This window comes from Pogona vitticeps, chromosome 3 (assembly GCF_051106095.1).
Source record: "Pogona vitticeps strain Pit_001003342236 chromosome 3, PviZW2.1, whole genome shotgun sequence".
NCBI lineage: Eukaryota > Metazoa > Chordata > Lepidosauria > Squamata > Agamidae > Pogona > Pogona vitticeps.
Genome location: NC_135785.1, coordinates 256500017 through 256520429, shown reverse-complemented (window position 1 = coordinate 256520429; position 20413 = coordinate 256500017). Strand labels below are relative to the sequence as shown.

Genomic DNA, 20413 nt, shown 5'->3' with positions numbered 1-20413 from the left:
ATCAGTGAGGCTTACTTCTGCTTAGTGGCTCACAGTTTTAAGGACCTAATTTACTCAGTCATGAAGTACTCTTTCCCCTTGATACTACACGATCTCATTCATAGGTGATGGGCTTCCCACAGCTTCCCACTGCAGATCTTCAAAGCATTGAGTCATGCTGCCCCTCAGCATGATTTATGTGTCTGTTGGGAATCTACACTGCATCAAGCTACATGGCCACACAGGAAGAATGGCTGTCAGGAGTGGAGAATGTGCACCAGTGGAACGTGCACCTGTTTGAGTATAAACTATCTGTGGGAATAAGAGTGCCTCTAAGTCCCACTAGTGGCAACTGTAGAGATGGGGCAAACTTGTTTGTTTCACTTTCATCCATGCAGAGACATAAATCTCTCCTTGTCTCCTTCTTGCACATAAAAACAAGAAGCTGCAACATATTTCTCTTTACCTGCAAAATGGCAATATATATATACTGGTCGTCTCAACAAGAGCTTTCATAATTATAAGCATAGCTTTTGTACAAAACGTGTAGCAAAAAAATACCACCTCTGTAATCCTGTAGCCAATTATAATGTCATAATATAACTATGCATGTTGAACTAGAGCATCTTGCATGTGCGATTAGGAAATGCATTTTCCTATCTTCATATTATAATCCTCTGGTGGTATTATGGCAACATTTAAAATGCTCAGTGACCCCATTTTGAACCTCCAGTGAGAAGCAGGGGTTGTTTGTTTATTAATTTGCTATAGTCCTTCAGGACTAATGCTCATAAGCACTGGCTGAAATATAATATATGCGCAGGGACAAAGAAAGTTGGGCATAACTCACACCACGAGAGTAGAAAAACTCCTTCCTTCCCAGGTGGCCACTCCCTCTTTCTCTGTCTAAACAATATGATGTAGTTGAAATACGTTGTCCAGCACATGCACATTTTGCATGCTCAAGCCTTGCAAAATCATAAGTGGGTTGATTCATTCATTCATCCCTAGCCAAAATCACACAACTTGAAGACTTGAACTAAAGCTTCTTCACAGCAAAACGAGATTGAGAACTCCTTAACATCAGTTCATCACTAGTTCAAACCACATATCTTAATGGTTGGACCCAGAACTTCTGCAGCAGATGATTGAAAGGTCCTCAACACAGGGATTCAGTGTTAGAGGAATTAAGATAAGCAGGGAGTACTGTAGAAGCAGCAGCATAGGAAAAAAAAATTAGTTTCAGCACCATGGACAGCATAAAAGTAGGTTTTGTGATTTACAGTATGTGTGAATACTATCCGTCCAAAATATTTGTCTTACAGTTCAGAACCACTATACTTTGAGCCATTTTATAGCTCATCCAATTCAGTTAGATCTGAATATTTTAAGTATTTGCATATATTAGTATTTTTCAGAACAGTGGAAAAAAACATGAAACTGGGGGAAATGATGGGCTCTGACCCGGGATATGGAGGTGAAACATAAGGCCATCAATTGTCTGATTTTTAGTATTCAGGAAAAATTCATACCAGTATAGTCCCTTCCTCGCCCACTGTTCACTGGGTTCTGTGAAATTTAGACAACTTACATCCTATTCTTAATATTACTGTGATTTATCCTATTCAAATCCTGCATGATGGCACAAATTTCATGCACAAAGGCACTTGGCCAATTTGACTGAGACATGCAGCTGCATAAAAGAAATGAAGAAAAATTCTCCAACACACACCCATTTAACCTCCTGAAAATTACGACGCAAATAGCAGTCTCTCTATTCTTTAACACTGATCTGTCACAAAAAGATAGTCAGTCACAGAGACAAGGGAATTCTCTCCCATGGATGAGATTTCTCAGCAATGTAGGGCTTTTCATTGGTGCTTGAGCTTTCAGTCTCCTCCTGCTTTGGGCTTCTTGGTTCTTCTGTTATAGTATTAATTTAGTTCTCCCAGTCAGTAAGTTTTTTTTTTAATCAGCTTTTTAAAACCCTGAAACATCAAGGAAATACAGTATCTGATACTTCAGAGAAACTTGATCTAGTATGAGCCCTACTTGGATCAGTTCAGAAATGGACAAAAAGACTCATTTTGCTTCATCTTCTACACAATATATGAATCCAAATCACACATCTAGTTGGTGAAGAGAGGAAGCCACAGATGTAGTCGAAGCAGATGACAAAAGACACTGAAGGCTGGTATGCATACTGTACCTGTTCTGTAAGCTACTTTTTCCTTCTTTCCACAATGACCAATTCACTACAGATGTCTGCCATTTTGTACACCAATATTGTATTCCAACAATAAGATTTGAATTGTTGGTATGACCAATTACAGGTTTTATTGACGGATGAATGGAAAAGCTTGAAAGAATATTAAACAGGATTTGGACAACGCAGATAGTGTGGCTGCTGACCTTGGGCCAGACATCCTGGAGAGCGAAGTCAAGTGGGCCTTAGAAAGCATGGCTAACAACAAGGCCAGTGATGGCATTCCAGTTGAACTATTTAAAATCTTAAAATATGATGCTGTTAAGGTGCTACATTCAATATGCCAGCAAGTATGGAAAACTCAGCAGTATGTGGACTGAGAACTCCCAGAAGTACAAGCTGGATTTCAAAGGGACAGAGGAACTAGAGACCAAATTGCTAACATGAGCTGGATTATGGAGAAAGTCAGACAGTGTCACCAAAGCGACCAACATGAATTTGACCCAGTTCTGGGAGGCAGTGGAAGACAGGAGGGCCTGGCGTGCTCTGGTCCATGGGGTCATGAAGAGTCAGACAAGACTTAATGACTAAACAACAACAGTGAACCATAATATTGGGGGAGATTGCTCCTGCAAGACCTCCATAAAAAATAAATCCAAATAAAATATGATGTCCTCTGAAGATGCCGGCCACAGAGACTGGCGAAACGTCAGAAAGAACAACCTTCAGAACACGGCCAAAGAGCCCAAAAAAACCCAGAACAACCATTAGATCCCGGCCGTGAAAGCCTTCGCGAATAAAATATGATGTCTATGCAAATCCTGAAATACCTTCTTCTTGTCAAACATGGGGACGCAACAGATGCTAAAAGACCAAACCATTTCCCTTGTTCTTTTGGCTGGAAAATATTTATTTGTCATTAGAGATTCCAAGATACTGTGCACTCCCGCAGTGTTGATTTCAAGAGTCATCCCCAACACTGACATAAAGAAAAGGGAAAAACAGTCTACCAACAGGTAGTCAGGATCATTCTGTGCCAATCTAATTAATAATAATACCAGTCATTCACATAAACTCAGTAGACTGTATTTTAGAAGGAATGATGGCAGGGGGCACCTTTTAGTAAAACCCTAGTTAATAAGAATTTTTGTGGCTGAAGAATAAAACAGGAATTATTGTATGCATAAGTGGCAATCACTGCCACCTCAATCAACCGCCCCAATGATAACCCAAATATTATGTTTCTCATTCCAAGGATATAAAATCCTTTCACGGATCAAAAATAGACTTTGACATCCAGTTTTGTCCAAGTCTACTTCTTTATTTGAGCAAAACACCCTTCTGAAAGTAGCTGGCAGTTGGTATGATAGCTATCTTTTATTATTTAAAGGGTTAGCATGTGGAAGTTGACTTGACAGCTCAGTGGTTTAGGTATTTGGCTGCAAAGCCAGATGTTGTGAGTTCAATTCCCCACTGTGCCTCCTGTGAACAGAGTCAGCCTGTGTGGCCTTGGGCAAGCTGTGCAGTCCCGGGATGCCCCCAGAAGAAGGGAATCATTGAATCATAGAATAAAACAGTTGGAAGCCATTGAGTCCAACCCCCTGCTCAATGCAGGAATACAAATCAAAGCAGATCTGCCAAGTGGTTGTCTAAATTTCTCTAGAATGCCTCCAGTGTTGGAGTGTTCACCACCTCTCGAGGCAATTGGTTCCATTGTCGTATTGCTCTAACAGGATGTTTTTCTTGATATTCAGCCTAAATCAGGCTTCCTGTAACTTGAGCCTATTATTGTATGTCCTGCACTCTGGGATGATCAAGAACAGATCCTGCCCCTCCTCTGTAGGACAGTCTTTCCAGTATTTTAAAAGTGCTATCCTCTCTCCCCTCAGTCTTCCTTTCTCAAGGCTAAACATGCCCAGTTCTCTCAGTCTTTCCTCACAGGGCTTGGTCCCCAGCCCCCTGATCATCCTTGTTGCCCTACTTCTGAGTAGTCTCTATCTGGAAAACCCTTAAAAGGATCTCCATAAGTCAGAATTCATTTGTTGGCACATGTTTATAATTATCATGTGAAAAGTGGAGCAAACCTGTGTTCTGTGGCTTGAACAGGGTACAACCTGATGCAATGGATCTAAATTGAATGGAAGGCGATTTCAACTAAACATTAAGAAAGGCTTCCCACCAGTAAGAGCTGTTTGACAATGGTTTTGCCTGCTTTGGGAGGCAAAACCATTTGGGAAAGGTGGGCTTTCCTTTGTTGGAGTTTTTTAAACAGAGGCAAGATGGCCATCCTCCTGGGACCCTTAACTATGGGTTTCTTGCATTGGTCAGGGGTTAGACTTGATGACTGTTTGATTCTCTTTCAGCTCTACACTTTTATGATTCTATGATTCTATAGAATGGCAAGGAAGGATACTGGTTGTGCCCCATTTTAAGCAAGGATCCAATCCTTCTGATCGGTGTCTGCAAGGATCTTTGTTCACTGAAATCACATAACCTTAATGATGCCATCTTGCTCATGTCTGTTTAGGAGTGAGTCCCTTCTCAGTTACTTCTAGGTGTATAGAGGTTGGTAGCCCCAGGCAAGAGAATATATTCTAATAAGTATGTATTGTGCAACATCCTAAGGGTAACAAGAGCCAAATCAAACTCATTTGATTTCCCAGAGAAAGTTCAGTTCATTCTTCCTCTGATGAGAATGACCTGAGTTGACATTCACAAATCTGAACATGTTTAGTAAATCTTGTGAGTGCATTGGTGTGTTCAGGTTTCAAAACAGCTGATTTTGATGAGAGTGATGAAGTATTTTCATGGTAGGAAATGTCATGATTTAAGCTAAGGATTGATAACTTGGTACACGCCAGTTGTTTTCAAGCAGTGTTTTTTTTATTATAATAGTGATTCTCATTATTATCTTACATATCTATGGTAACTCTGCCAAAGAACCTAAGTTCCACCATGAAAGAAATAAAAAGGCCACTTTCCCCAAGAACATATCTCTGTTTACAAGAATTCCATTCTTATATATATCTTTTACATAATGTTGGTGGGCAGAGAGAATAGAAAATTAAAAGAAATAGTGTCCAAATTTACTGGCAGGGATGTGCCTTTCATTATTCTTGAACCCCAGAATTATCCAAGAATTCTTCCCAAGGCAGAGGTCTGGGAGTTTTAGCCCACAAACACACATCTGCACTCACTGATATTTTCACTCACCTGGAGCAGGGTGGACCTCAAAGGTTTCAGAAGCCTGTGTTCCCTCTTTTTTTAAAAAAAAAAATGGAAACAGCCCTGGTACTTCCTGGAAGGCCTATGTTTTCACTGGAGGGGTAGCCTCATTGCTTATCAAGCTCTATAGAGATGTGGTCCCAAGGAATTATGCCTCTCACAAAGACCTAGGCTTCTTAGGAAGCACTGGGGCAGTCTCTCTTTTTGTACTTTAGCAGCGAGAACCACAGGCCTCAGCAGCCTCAAGACAGGCCTTGTTCAAGGTGAGCGAAATGCAGGTGTGTGTAGGCATCTGAAGAAGGTGTGTCTGTGGGACGGGACTTCCAGGATTATGCTTGGAGAATTCTTGGGAGATTTCTGACAGTGGGTGTCAAAAAAGAAAAGAAAGAAAAGGAAAGGAAAGGAAAAGAAAAGGGGAAAAAGGAAGGAAGGAAGGAAGGAAGGAAGGAAGGAAGGAAGGAAGGAAGGAAGGAAGGAAGGAAGGCACCCCCTTAGTTTATTTATTTATTTATTTAACTTATATGCCGCCCACACTACCCAAGGTCTTTGGGTGGCTTACAACAATTTAAATGTAATAAAAAGATAAAACTATTAAAAATACTGTGCTCTAAAAGTTGCCATAGGGACCCACAGTTGATATTATTTCAATTAAAAACTTGTGGAACAGGAAGGTTTTTGAGCTGGCGCTGAAACGTCATCAACGTCGGCGCCAGGCGAATCTCACTGGGGATGGCTTCCAGCATCCTAAAGAGTTGCAAACAGGTAGGGTCATCAAGAGAGGACCTATCACAGTTGGAGGAAGACATAGGGATTGAGGGGAAGCCAATCCTTAGTGATACTTCTGTACATCATGTCATCCTTGTGTCCCAATTGCACCATCATTAGGTGACTTAAAGCATACATCCCATAATCCCTAAGCACTAGCTGTCTTGGCTAATGAATCCTGGGAATCGTAGTCCAACAAGTAACATTTCCAGGTTCTTTAAAAAAAACACGAAAAATGTTCCTTTCGACATGTAACTATAAGGAATGATGTCAATGAAAGATGCCATAAGTTAAAATACACAGAAAATGTCATGTTAAAAAAGAGCAAATACTCATATAGAAGATTATGTTCATCTTTAAAAGCTGGTGATTGCAGAACTCTGTCCCAGTGCATTCCAACAGGCCGTAAGAAAGACTGAATTCTGCACTGCAGATCCAATGTTGGATGCATCCTTCTTTTCTGTGCCCATTGGTGCAGGTAAGTCCAGTATAAAACTAACTATCCCCCGCCCCCTTTTTGGACAATATATGGATAACTGCAGCATCCCATGGGTTGGAGTAGGGAAGCACCGATGCAATCTGTGATACACCAAACAAGCATCAAGGAATCCCAAAAGAATCACCATTGCCTAGAAAACACAATCTCCTCCCATGATGATGAGACAAAAGGGAGGGTAAGATGACATCCAAAGCCTTCTCAACTCATTTATCTAGAGCAGCTCCAAGGATGCCAGCATATTACACTGATTGGAGGTGGTGTACAGGTATATGGGTGTACAGAAATATATGAATGAACATTTGGGGAAATTGTGATGTTTAAATATATAAAGATAATTTCTGCCATTTCAACTCATTTTGATTTCCACATATAGAATAATACTAAAAGCACGTAATTGTTCAAGTTAACTGTAAAGCAGTGTGAAGTTAAACTGTGGACCTCAAAAAAAAAAACTATGACTATATATTTAGAAACATATTTCTTTTTGGGTTTAGGCTATCTTTTCTGATTCTTTTGCAAAGTAATAACATTTATTTAAGCACAGCATTGTTTGAAAAAGGAACTACAATAACCCTGACCATTTCGCACACAAAGGCAGCCCATTTAATTTTATATGCATTGATTACAACACGGAAATATTTAAAATCAGAGAGATGAAATGGAAATATGGGATCCATAATTTCATTTCATCACTTTGATTTTAAATATTTCCGTGTTGTGATAATTGACAGAAATTCGGTAAACGTTGACACTTAGCAGCAATTTTAAAAAAGTTTTGAAGAAACAATAGAGAAATTATTTTGGGAAATGGTAAGTGCTTCAGTGTCAGAGGCATTCAAGAGAAAATTAGACAAGCTTCTGTCGGACATCCTTTGATTTGGATTCCTGAATTGAGTAGGAGCTTGGACGTGGTAACCTTATAGGCCCCTTCCAACTCCATTATTCTATGATTCTATAAGTTTATGAAATGCCAAGATATTAACAGTTACCTCTAAACTGCAAAAGCAAGTAGATAATTCAAGCAACTAAGTATTATCACCATGTCCACCACTATTAATGGAAAGCATTTACATGCCCTAGTAACTATAGAAGAGCAACAAAGTCTTGTGAAACACACATTTCTGAAATCTTGTGTTGGAATGTGTAAGGTCTAACCACCAAACGTTAACAATCATCACATTTCTGCCATTGGGAGTAACATGTAGCGCATTCTCCTTATCATGTGTGAATCAATGCCCTTTTATTTTCAAGGTGACATCCATTAAAAAGCCACTCAATGAACAAGATGTGTGAAGCCAACACTTTTTCTAAAGTCTCTCATTTATTCAGGAAGACCCTACTTTAGTTCAGGCTGACAACTGGCTTTAGACTGTAAAATATCGAAGACCTAGTGGTGCCTCTTTTCCAACTGCACATTCTGGAAGCCATACCTGTAACTCCTTATCTCTAAATCAAAATATTGGTAATTACACGCGTTCATATAAAGCCATGGAGAATGAACGCATGAGCATGGATTTATTTACACAAATATATACATGATCTGTATTCATGCATTTGTTTATCCACACATATACATAGTCTAAGAATAATTTTGGAGAATGTCCAAGAGTCATTGCACCCAGCAGATGTATAAAAAGTGCACAATCAATAAACAGTTTCAGACAACACTTAGAAAGGATGTGTATCCCTCAGGTGAACATCAACATACACATGTAAATAACTGGATTTCCAGAAATAAATATAAATATGCACATCAGTGAATATCGCTGATGCCACTGAGGTTGTACTCTAAGTTTTCAGATATCCATGGAAATCTTGGGATTGTCAGTTTAGGACATTTGCCGCAATATATGTATCTCAACCATTCATTGGCAAAAGTCTCATTAACCTCAACAATACGCCTTGACCAGATTTGTCTTCCCGTCCAAAAGTAAAGGCAGAGGAATTAAATGTTCTCAGAAATGTTAGAATAAACAGCTCAGGACGGGGAGGAAAAGATCCTTTCCTTGTCCAACTCCTCCCTCTTAACCTGAGCTTCTCCTACTCTTTGAGGACAATTTCTCTCCCCCAACCCACCCCCCCAACATAATGAGAACACTAATGAGAAGACTTCCCCAATAGGTTGGCACAAGGCTGGAATGCATTTATATGGTGCCACCTCATGCCCAATAGACAGCTGCCCCACTCACTCAGCTGGCAGTAGGGCACATTGTCAAGGATCCTTTTGGCTTGGTTCATCTTCAGCTAAGCAAAGAAGGAATAAATTCGGCAACTTTTATGCTGAAGTTTAGTAGAGGTGGGGGGGAAGGCTAATGAAACAAAGCCAACAGATGTTAATGCAGATGACAACAGCTTCTTGACAGTGACTGGGAAAGGATTACTTAAGCACCGAGATTTGGGGAGGAGGGAGATACACATGTTCCCCACCCCACCCCCATTGCAACATGCTGTTCACATCTCGGACACCGTCTACTATCTGCATTTGTGACAAGTTAGGAGCAGCTCCGGGCAAGTGTCTACACACAGCAGACAGGTCTCTGGCTTTCCAGACAGATCATTAGTAAGACAACAAGCATCCTTTCATCCCTGGAAGGGATGAGGGACCGAAGCCGAATTCATTCTGATCTATTTGCCTGAAACTATAACAGGCAAACCAGACAAAAAGCAGAGTGTTATCTACTCTTCTTCCCGGCCTAGTGGGAGCTTTCTGAAACAAAAACCAGCCCCCACTCCATCCATATTATTCTGCTCTGCAAAAGAGTCAGTCCCGAACTGTACACCGGTACACGCCGAAGGTCGTTATGCTGCGGACCATTAAAGTCTGCTTCTCCCATTAAAGCAGGCAGACACATTAAAACAAAGCACCCACAACCACCTGTAATAACCCGCCTGTTCAGAGCAGCAATTCCAAAGTATCAAGCCACACAAGGTAGACATTTTCTGCAGCTGGCTTAGGTTTTTTGTGTTTCAATTTTCTGGTTTCGGTTTTTTAAGGAAAGCAAACGCGAACAGTTCTGCCAAATAGCTGTCTCGCCTCCTCTTACCTTCACGTTAGTCCGGAGTGCACAGTAACAGGCAAAAAACATTGCAGTAAACAAGGAGCATATGGACCAAGATGCAGCTTCTCTGCTCTGCACAAACCCCACACACACACACTCGGGAGATCCTCAGCATGTGTCTCTCTGTCAGTTTCAAAGGGATTGATCCCTGGGCTTTTTCGGCTCCCCCCTGACTACCGAAAAGACATGTCTTGAAGGCACTGAATGAAAGCCCCACGTCTCTCCTTCCTTGTCTATACAACGCATGATGCCCAGCAAATGGCAATTAGGAGAGCTTTCAGCAGCAGCAACTTCCGAGACCTCGGTTGCTTTAGCATTCCAGCATTTTTTCAACAACAAAAAAGAAAATCAGTGGTGAGAGAGAGAGAGAGAGAAGGAAAAGAAGCCAGTGATGTAGGAGGGGAGACTTCAAGAGGAAGAGGAAGAGGAGGAGGAAGAGAAGGAGGAGGAGGAGGAGGAGGCAATGGGAGAAAAGGAAGGACTGCTCACCCAGGGGAAGGAAAGATGAGGATTTAAAACTGCACACCATCCAAGGGACTTAGGTTTGCAAAATGCTTGGAGGATGCTTTTTGTTTTGAAATATTTTACAAACAGAATTCATCATTCATGTTTGGGGAAAGCTGAGACAAAAAGAATCCTTGTTTCTATTCTGAGATTCACAGCAATGTCTGCAACGTTTCTGTCTTGCCTTACGAGAGATGCAGCAATCCCTCTTAACGGAGGCAGCGTCATCCTCACAGATCCAACATGTTCTACTTACACAGACAGGATCTGATCAGGGGCAGCACTCGGCCGTCTTAGAAAGCACTCCTTCGGAGGCCAGTTCACTTCCCTTTGCACTAATCTGTTGTGAAATGGGAGGAGAGGAGACAGCAGCTACTTATTTGCTCTCTCTCTCTCCTCCAGCAAATCGGAGGCAAAGCTGGTGATAAAATAAGGATGAGGAGAGACTCTAATGGGGAAAGCAAAAGAGGTAGCAAAGTAAGTTACCAATATCGGTCAGTTCTAAATACCAATGGGCTGCATGTGACTTAAAATGATACCAGGACCGGTGATCTACCACAGGTGCCAAATTCGTCTCAAAGTTGTGCCCGATTATCTGCTGGCATCTAGCATCTTCAATGGATCAGCCTGGAAATGAAAGCCGCAACTCATTCAAGTGGCAAAAACCTTCATTCACAAGTACACATGTCATTGGGAAACCTGTCCCTGTGATGTAAGAGCTGGCTGGGTAGGAGGCTCACATGGGTGAATGCTCCTCCTTGTATTAATCATCATCATCTCTCTCTGCACTTAAATAACTAGGATCCTTAGCAGAAGGTGAAATTGGGTCCCCAATACATGTGCAGGGAATGGCATACTTTCATAAGTAGAATGAACATCCAAGTCATGGGTGCTTCCAGCTACAAACTAAAACAGTGTAACTCAGATGCAGGTTTACTACCTTCATTAGAATTGGGGGGGGGGGGGGGACACAAACAAACAAAAGGTCCCCCTGGTCTGCCATTATGACTGTCACAGCTGTCCATAATGATGAGGATGATGCGCCTGCAACTCAGTTCTGACTTATGACAATCCCTTTCAGGGTTTTCTAGGCAGAGAATATATAGAAATGGTCCCCCCCCCCCCGGTGTGCCTTGGGACTGTGCAGCTTGCTCAAGTTCACATAAGCTGGTTCTCCTCCCAGGAGACACAGCGGGGAATCGAATTCCCAACCTCTGGCTCAGATACCCAATTCCCTGAGCTAGCCAGCCATCTCTCCCTACAATTTACAAATTAAAAGACAGTTTCCTGAGTTTAAAAAAAAAAGGAAAGGAATCCACAGTAATTCCAAAATAAGGAACCTACTGCTAACATACAAACTTTCTTTCCCATTTCAGGAGCCACTAAAGATGCATTGTGCGTTTTTGAAGCTGGCTTGAGAAATAAAGCCAGAAAATAATTTTTCCTTACTCTTCTCACCCACTGGTATCCCAACCCACCGGAGCAGATAAATGTGCAAGAAGTAGAAGAGGCAGAAGAGTAGAAGAGACTATTTGCGAAGGCTTTCACGGCCGGGATCTAATGGTTGTTGTGGGTTTTTCGGGCTCTTTGGCCGTGTTCTGAAGGTTGTTCTTTCTAACGTTTCGCCAGTCTCTGTGGCCGGCATCTTCAGAGGACAGGAGTTAGAACTCTGTGCTCTGGTACAGTTTGTTTGGGAGTTGAGGATTTATGGCTGTGAGATCAGCTTTTGTCCTTTTCAGGAGATGGTTGATTATGGTGATCAGTGTGTTTTTGTTGTGGGTGTATTGTTGTGATAAGGAGGAAAGATTATCTGTCACTGTGATTGATGGGTGCCGTTAGCTGGTCTTTTGTGTGTAGTGATCACCAGTCCTTGTGGCTGGGTAGAGTTCGTTGACCTTTTGCACTCTGTGTTTTTCAGTGCTGGGAGCCAAGTTTTGTTGAGTTACAAACTTTCTTCCTTTTTGTTGAAGTTCTGCTGGCTTTCCTGTGCAGTCTAACGTAATGATTGCTGGTATCAGAGACCTGGCGAAATGTTAGGAAGAACAACCTTCACAACACGGCCAAAGAGCCCCAAAAACCCACAACAACCAGAAGAGACTAACTTTGTCTCTCAGTACCTGAGAAGTAGAATAACAAGAATAACAAGAATCATATAATCATGTCTTCTAAGGGCTTTAGGGTCCTGTTAAACAAGAAGCTGTTGCCTCAATTTTGGCAAATTAGCCAAGGAGCTGAAGCCAGGAAGGAAAAACCCTTTTGTAGATTTGAAGAAAAACTGGCAGGGGAAAATAGAGGTGGTGGGGAGAGAAGAAAAGCAAGCTGTCAAACTTCTCCGCCCTGAGAGGTTTCTTCCCTCAGAAAATGTTGTCAAGTCCCAAAGGAGGAGCTATTTTTAGTTCTTTGGTCGTGCCTTTTTAAAAAAGAGATGAGTAAACAAATCGTGTTTAAAGCTAGCTAGTTGCCTACACTCTACCACATCACAGCGACTCAAAATAACCCCATGCTGTCTTTTACAACAGGCAACCTAAAAGGTAAGTTATCACCCGGGGGATGGCTGAGAGTATCATTTCAAATCTAAAACAACACAAAAATTCAAACATTTCACAAAATTCTCACCCATTTCTTTAAAAATGGGGCAGAAAAAAACATGGGGATTAAAAAATTAAATGTGAAGAAGAATGAAACTGGCAGATCTGCCCATCTTAGAGCCTGAATCCACAAATAAAAACAAAAAAAAAACCCAATTTAAATTGAACACGTTTTACATTGATTTAAATTTGGGGTTTCCCACAAGCTACATGCATGCACTGAGTAATGTGACAGAGGAGCGAGTTTTTCTACTTCTGGAAGGCAATGAATACTGAGCTCTTAAAAAGTTTGAATAAGAATCTGTTTATATTCAATCCCCTTTCTTGGGCTGAATTAGGGTTACCACCTCTTTTAATGACCGAGCTCTAATATTTGAAAGCAAAGCAGGACACCTTGATTTTGAAAGCTAAAGACAAAGAGGAAAAGAAAGAAGAACCTGAGGATTTTTTTTTTGAAATAAATATCCAATGAGAGAGAAATGTATTCAACCCCATAGTGCAGAATGGCTTCCTGCAGTGAGAAACTATTGATTGATTGATTGATTGATTGATTGATTGATTGATTGATTGATTGATTGATTGATTGATTGATTGATTGATTGATCGATCGATCGATTGATCGATTGATTTGATTTGATTTGATTTGATTTGATTTGTACCCCGCCCATCTGGTCTATGCGACCACTCTAGGCGGCTTTCAATATAACGTAAACAACTAATAAAAATAACACAAAGTATTACATAAATCTCCAATGACAGTTTACAAACAAAAATAAAATAAAATAAATAAAAAGTAAAGAAAGAATTAAAAAAAAACTAAATAGCCAGGAGCATTTATCAAGTTATATACTTAGAGCCAAGCTTAAGACAGTTACTTTTTTGGACAACAATTCCATTGACTCTACTGGCCAGAGATTAAGTCACTGGCGATGTGGAAGTAGTAAAATTGCTCCTTAAATGTCTCACATATCTTGGAAGTCTTATTAGGGTCACTATAAGTTAGTTCTGACTTGATAGCACAAAACAACCACAATAACAACAGTAGAATAGCACCTGACTACAACATTCTCTATCTAGAAAACCCTGAAAAAGGTCATCATAAGTGGGAATTGACTTAATGGTACATTGTTATTAATAATCCAAAACAGTAATTTTTCTGAGCTCTGATTGGTGGCCAGTCCACCTGTTTTTAAATGTGTTGCTTTTAAATATGTTTTTAGTAGCATTTCTATTTACTACTTTTAATACTATATTTGTTTATTTGTAAAAAACATTGTAATCATATATTTTAAAAAATTAATATTGTTTCTTTTCAATGATATAAGCCATCTTGGGTCTTTTTTAGGAGAAAGATTTCAAATACATAAATAAAATAAAGAAATGTACTTCAGTCATCCTTGCTTGTCCTCACTCCAATTACAATCTCAGTACTCAGGCAAGGGAAAGGATATGGAGAACTTAGTCTGGTATTTGATGTCATATTTAAATGAGGAAACAGTGAAGAAATAGGATTGCTATTCTGCTGAACAGCATCTCACATACTGGCTGAAATCTTGTTGGTTGTTGTTTAATTTGCACTAGCGCAGGCCCACTGAGTCAGAGGGGATTTGATGAATCCATTCCTCTGCATGTTCCATTGATTTAAAAAAAAAAAGACTACTTGTTGTGCAGCGGTTAAACTGCAATACTGCAGTCAAGACTCTGCTGACAACCTGAATTTAATCTGAATAGGCTCAGGTAGCTGGTTTAAAGTTGACTCAGGTTTTCATCCTTACAAGGTCAGTAAACTGAGTATCCAGCTTGCTAGGGAGTCAGGCAATATTCAGTCTGCATTATTTGTTTGTTTGTTTAATTTATATCCCGCCCATTAAGTCCAAAGTTTACTCTAATTAAAAGCTGTAATATGTCCATAGACTCTTTTAAGTACTACGTAGCAGTATATAAGAAGCACATTTTGCAACTCTACTTGCAAGAAGTCACGAGTAGGCCAGTTTAGATTAATGGAATTTATGGTGGAACTAGCTCCTAAATCTCCACTGATTCTATAAGGTAAAGATTCCCCTTGACATTTAGTCCAGTCGCATCCAACTCTAGGGCACAGTGCTCATCCCCGTCTCCAAGCCAGAGAGCCAGCGTTTGTCCGCAGACAGTTTCTGTGGTCACGTGGCCAGTGCGACTAGACACAGAATGCCATTTACCTTCCCACCAAGGTGGTACCTATTTATCTGCTTGCATTTTTACAACCTTTCGAATGGTTAGGTTGGCAGGAGCTGGGACAAGCAACGGGAGCTCGCTCCACCACGTGGATTCGATCTTACGACTGCTGGTCTTCTGACCCTGCAGCACAGAGGCTTCTGCGGTTTAACCCACAGCGCCACCACTGATTCTATAGGCCTACTCCAATGTGAATTTCTATGCTGAGCAACAGGATTTGAGCCAGGAAGTAACATTCTTGTATAATAAGCCTCCTGCTTATTGCTCACAATTTACTGATACAAAAGATTCATTAAAAACCAAAGAAGAAGCACTTGGAACTAGGGAGTAAGAGATGTTGAAGAATGGCTCCAGAGAAATCCCTCCTAGGCCAAACGAACATGATGGCAGCAAAAAGCATGCACTCACACCCAAAGGAACAATATTCCTCTATCAAAACACTCCTTCACCTGCCTTGTTTTAAACAAAAACAAAAACGTCAATGTTTGGGATAGCCTGCATCTACTCTTGACTTGGGTTAAAAAAGAAATGGGGGAGGGGAGGTTGTAAAGGCTTTTTGACACAGCTTTTAGCTGGTTGTTTGAAAAGAAGAGGTCTGGTACAGATAAGATGACAGAAAATAACAGAGTCCAACAGATCAAAAAAGAAGGGAGATTTTGTAAAGACAGTAATGGAATACTCTAGGAAATTGCTTACATTTCATTCCCATTGAGAGCAGTGGCTTTTGAGAAAATGCTCCATATATAGAGTTGTTCTAGCCACTGCCGCCGCTGCTGCCAACTCTTCCATTACACAAAATCAAATCTGATCCTAGAAATCCTTAATCAAGAAATCTCAAAGGTCTCATTGAAAGATCTGCCCACAAAAGTCTTTAGCTGCCAAGATGATTGATGCAGGCTTGGTGTTTTCTCCTTGCACGCTCATAGATTTCCAGCGGAAATGATCGCCTTCAGAAGAAGGACTCCGTTTGTTGCACATATCCTGGCTTGATCTTATGGAAAGTCAGATAATTCCTGGTGTGCTTATTGGTAATTTGTATCATGAGCTTTTGGAGAGAGGGCAGGATAAGCACGTCATAAATAAAATCCAAAGAACAGCTCTTGGCTAGGGATACACAGAGGTGAGCAAAGTTACTTCTGGAGATGATAGATCCGAGAATCCTACAACTGCAAGGTTCAGTGGCCATGCTGGTGGTGAGACTCTGCAAAGTGTTGTTGGAAAACTTAACATTTCCCATTTCTCTGCATGAACCAGATCCATGCCAGTTTTGGACATGTTAAATCAGTGGTTCCTAACTTTGGGTAACCCTAAGAGCTCCGAGATAATATATTTTTAGACAAAAAATTCTCAGGACCCCAAAGCTAGCTTGGCCTTTTCACAGAATCATAGAAAAGTGAAGTTGGAAGGGGCCTACAAGGCCATCAAGTCCAACCCCCTGCTCAATGCAGGAACACAAATCAAAGCATTTCTGCCAGGTGATTATCTAATTTTTTCTTGAGTGCCTCCAGTGCTGGAGCACTCACCAACTCCCAAGGTAACTAGTTCCATAATAGTTAGGCATGATGGGAATTATAGTTCACCCACACCTAGAGAGCAAAAGTTCCCTATCCCGGGTGTAAAACATAGCAAATTCCAATAATTCTGCAAAGTAAAATATTGAACCCTGCACATTTGAAACACACGGTAGTCTCATTAGTATACACTGTCTGGAGGGGCGGGGTAAAAATCTAATAAATAAATAAAATAAAATAAATTAGATTTTAAACATTAAAAAAACCATTCATCCTCATCATCCAGCAAGTCGATTCTTATTTATGTCAACCTGTTTAGAGATTTTCCAGGTACAGTGGGGTCTCGACTTACGAACGGCTCAACATACGAACGTTTCGACTTACGAACTGCTCTCATAGGACTATATGGACTCGACTTATGAACTTAGATTCGAGTTACGAACTCTTTTTTTCCCTTTTTTTAAAGCTAAGTCATCTTAGGTTAAAAGTAAAAAGAAAAAATATCCCCCTCTAGTGGCAGAAGGCAGAATAGCAGCTTCCCATTAGTTTCTATGGACGAAAAGAGCAGATACGGATTAAATGGTTTTCAATGCATTCCTATGGGAAATGAAGATTCGACTTACGAACTTTTCAACCTGAGAACTGCCTTCCAATATGGATTAAGTTTGTAAGTCGAGACCCCACTGTACTAAATACTCAGAAGTGGTTTACCATTCCTTTCTCCCGGGGGAGCCCTGGGACTCTGCAGTTTGCCCAAGGCTACATAGGCTGGCTGTACTTGAAGGAAGCACATTGGGGAATTGATCTCCCAATGTCTGGCTCTGCATACAGGGACCTAAACCACTTGAGCTATCCAGCCAGCTTTAAAAAAATAAAAGAATTAAATTAAATTAAAGAAAGTCAGCAAAAACTTTCTTTAATTTAACAACATGGGCACTTTCAAATCTAAGTGAGCTTCCATCTCAAATGTCAATGAAAAGGGAGAAAAGAATTTCTGTGCCTTGGCTCAGCTGTTGTTATTGTTGTTTCAAGGCTCTGCTGTCTCCTTCTTCCTGCCCAAATGGAGTGTCATCTTTTCGAAAGACCAAGAATTGCCCTGACTGGTCAATGGCACGTGGTTCATTATTTTGACTGCCTCTGGCAGGTTAGAATCCACTTCAGGGAACGAATCTGCCAGACTTGCTAGAAATAGCAAAGCAACATAAACCCTTGGGGCTTCTTCCTTTCTAGGACCTAAGAGAGGAGGGAGCTGCTCTGCAGAAAACATGTGATGGCTACAAAATTAAAGGAAAGGAGGAGGAAAAAGAATGTAGGTTAGGTATAAACCAAACTGGAGGCACAAAAAATAAAAAAGGAAGACAGGCATCACAGAAATACATCTGCCAGTTAATGTGGGACTTACATGGAATATGGAAATCTCCATGACCCAAATAAGAAATAAACCCTGAGTCTACACCTGGGACGTGGTGACGCTGTGGGCTAAACCGCAGAAGCCTGTGCTGCAGGGTCCGAAGACCAAGCAGTCGTAAGATCGAATCCACGCGACGGAGTGAGCGCCCGTCGCTTGTCCCAGCTCCTGCCAACCTAGTGGTTCAAAAGCATGTAAATGCAAGTAGATAAATAGGGACCATCTCAGTGGGAAGGTCACAGCGTTCCGTATCTAAGTTGCACTGGCCATGTGACCACAGAAGATTGTCTTCGGACAAACGCTGGCTCTATGGCTTGGAAACGGGGATGAGCACCACCTCCTAGAGTCGAACACGACTGGACAAAAAAATTGTCAAGGGGAACCTTTACCTTTAGCTACACCCAAATGGCGGCTGGCAAATATTTCAGTGCATTGTGACAGTGGATGTCTCTAGGTAAAAATATAATAATAGCCATATACTGCCAGGTCAATTCTGACCTATGATGACACTTTTTAGGGTTTTCAGGTAGAAAATAAAACAGGTGTGATTTACCTGTCCCTTCTTCTGGAGGTGTGCTAGGATTGTGCAACTTACCCAAGGCCCCATAGGCTGGCTCTTATCCCAGAAGACACAGTGGGGAACTGAACTCCCAACATCTGGTTCCAGAGCCATATATATATATGATTCATAGGCCCAGTTGAGGAACGGTGAGGTCATCACGAAGCCAGTCAGATCTGAGTATGTGATGACACTACCGATGATAACCAATGGGCAGCCAAGAAACTAAAAAACGATTGAGACTCAGAAAAGGAAATATGAAAGAACTAGAAAAGATCCTTAAATGTAAGGATGTGTCACTGGAAACGAAAGTCATCTATAATATAATATTCCTGATTACTATCTATGGATGTGCAAGCTGGAGCATGCAAACAGTTGTTGAGAATTTTTTTAAAAAAGACGATTCATCTGAAGCATGGTGCTGGAGGAGAGCTTTATAGATATGATAGACCATTAGAAAGACAAATGATTGGGTTCTAGATTGGGTTCTCTCCCTAGAAGTTAAAAATGACCATTGCACTTTGGACATTTGAGAAGAGAAGATTCGCTGGAAAAAGGGAAGAATGCTAAGTGAAGTGGCAGGCTTCACTTAGGGAAAGAAAGAGATGGGGTGGATTCACTCAATCCACCTCAATCATAAATGAAGGAAATCATGGACTTCATCTTCCATACCTGAGCAAGACTGTTCATGATGGGAGCTTTTGGAAATCATTAATTCCTATGTTAATCATAAGTTAGAAATGACTTAAGGGCACATGACAGCAACAGATACCGTGTATGGATACTTGTAAAGGGCAAGATCCTTCCTTTTATTAGTTCAATACAGGGTCATAGAGGGATCTCCACAAGATTCAACAGAGTGCTACTTGCACACATGTTGCAGTAGTGCATTGAGTTGGGATGTATTGCCATGTGCTCACTGGAGAGTACAGAAACAAGGATCTGTTCTGCCATTTGGGGAATGCCTGCATGCAGGGGCACAGTAGCTGTCCATTTTAAGATCACAACACATGTCTCTGGAAATATAGATTATTTTGAGGCACAATGTTTAAAGTGCTGTACTACAGCCAAAACTCTGCTCCCAACCTGGGTTCAATCCCAAGTAGCCAGCTCAAGGTTCACTCAGACTTCCATCCTTCCAAGGTCATTAAAAGCTTGCTTTGGGAGGGGTGTCAATGTATAGCCTACACCATTAAATTTTAAACCTCCCAGAGAGTGCTTTAAGGTCCATAGGGCGGTATGTAAGCAGCACACTTTTTTAGGCAGGATTATTATCATTCAAACCACAGGGGTGAAAAAAAAAACTGGATGCCAGCCAGTCAAAGTTGAGCAATGCTTTAATTCTCTCATTAAAGCCAAATGAAAATGTATTTAATTTCGGCTAGATATGTTGGGGTTTTTTTTCTTTTTAAGTGGTTATACTCTGTTACTGTTCTTAACGGCAGTATTTGTTAGTTGTTGTGACACTCATTTGGTGACACACAGGTTCTCTTATCCTCTGAAAGATTGATCACAGGCTTCCTGGTGGGTGCTGCTGTCCCATGGAGCCATTTAATGACCAGCCAATTGTTACTTTGCAGCTTTTATCTCTGATGCCATGCAGCAATAGATTAATCAGCACCACTCTGGCCTATCTCACTGTTGGATAGGTTTACCCATAATTGCATCCAGCCCCCATTTTTAAATGAATCAGGATTTCCCCTAAAACAATCAAATGAATTAATGATGTGTTTAAGTCAGCTTTTTATACCCACAAACATATTTGTTCTGAAAACACATATACCAACTATGCTTTTAAAAAAACTTGCACTGAGTCCTGAGAAGCCTTCTTACCCACAAGAATCCCAGTGTATCAGCTGAAATCATCTTGCTTAATGTAAGGAAACATGTAAGTTT

At 40.9% G+C, this 20413-nt stretch overlaps 1 protein-coding gene across 18 annotated transcripts in view; it reads right to left on the bottom strand.

Moving 5' to 3' along the window:
- Window positions 1–20413, bottom strand: part of DLG2 (discs large MAGUK scaffold protein 2) — a 1097443-nt gene that overhangs the window by 763539 nt on the left and 313491 nt on the right. For 4 of the 18 annotated variants that reach the window (XM_072993519.2, XM_078390164.1, XM_078390166.1 and 1 more), the window contains exon 1: window positions 9719–10172. The exons of 13 other annotated variants lie outside the window; for them this stretch is intronic. In XM_072993519.2, coding sequence (XP_072849620.1) covers window positions 9719–9760 — 42 coding nt within the window. In that variant the 5' untranslated portion in view covers window positions 9761–10172. Of the gene's footprint in view, window positions 1–9718; window positions 10206–20413 lie in introns of those variants that run through there. One more of the 18 variants, XM_078390163.1, reaches the window with a different exon arrangement.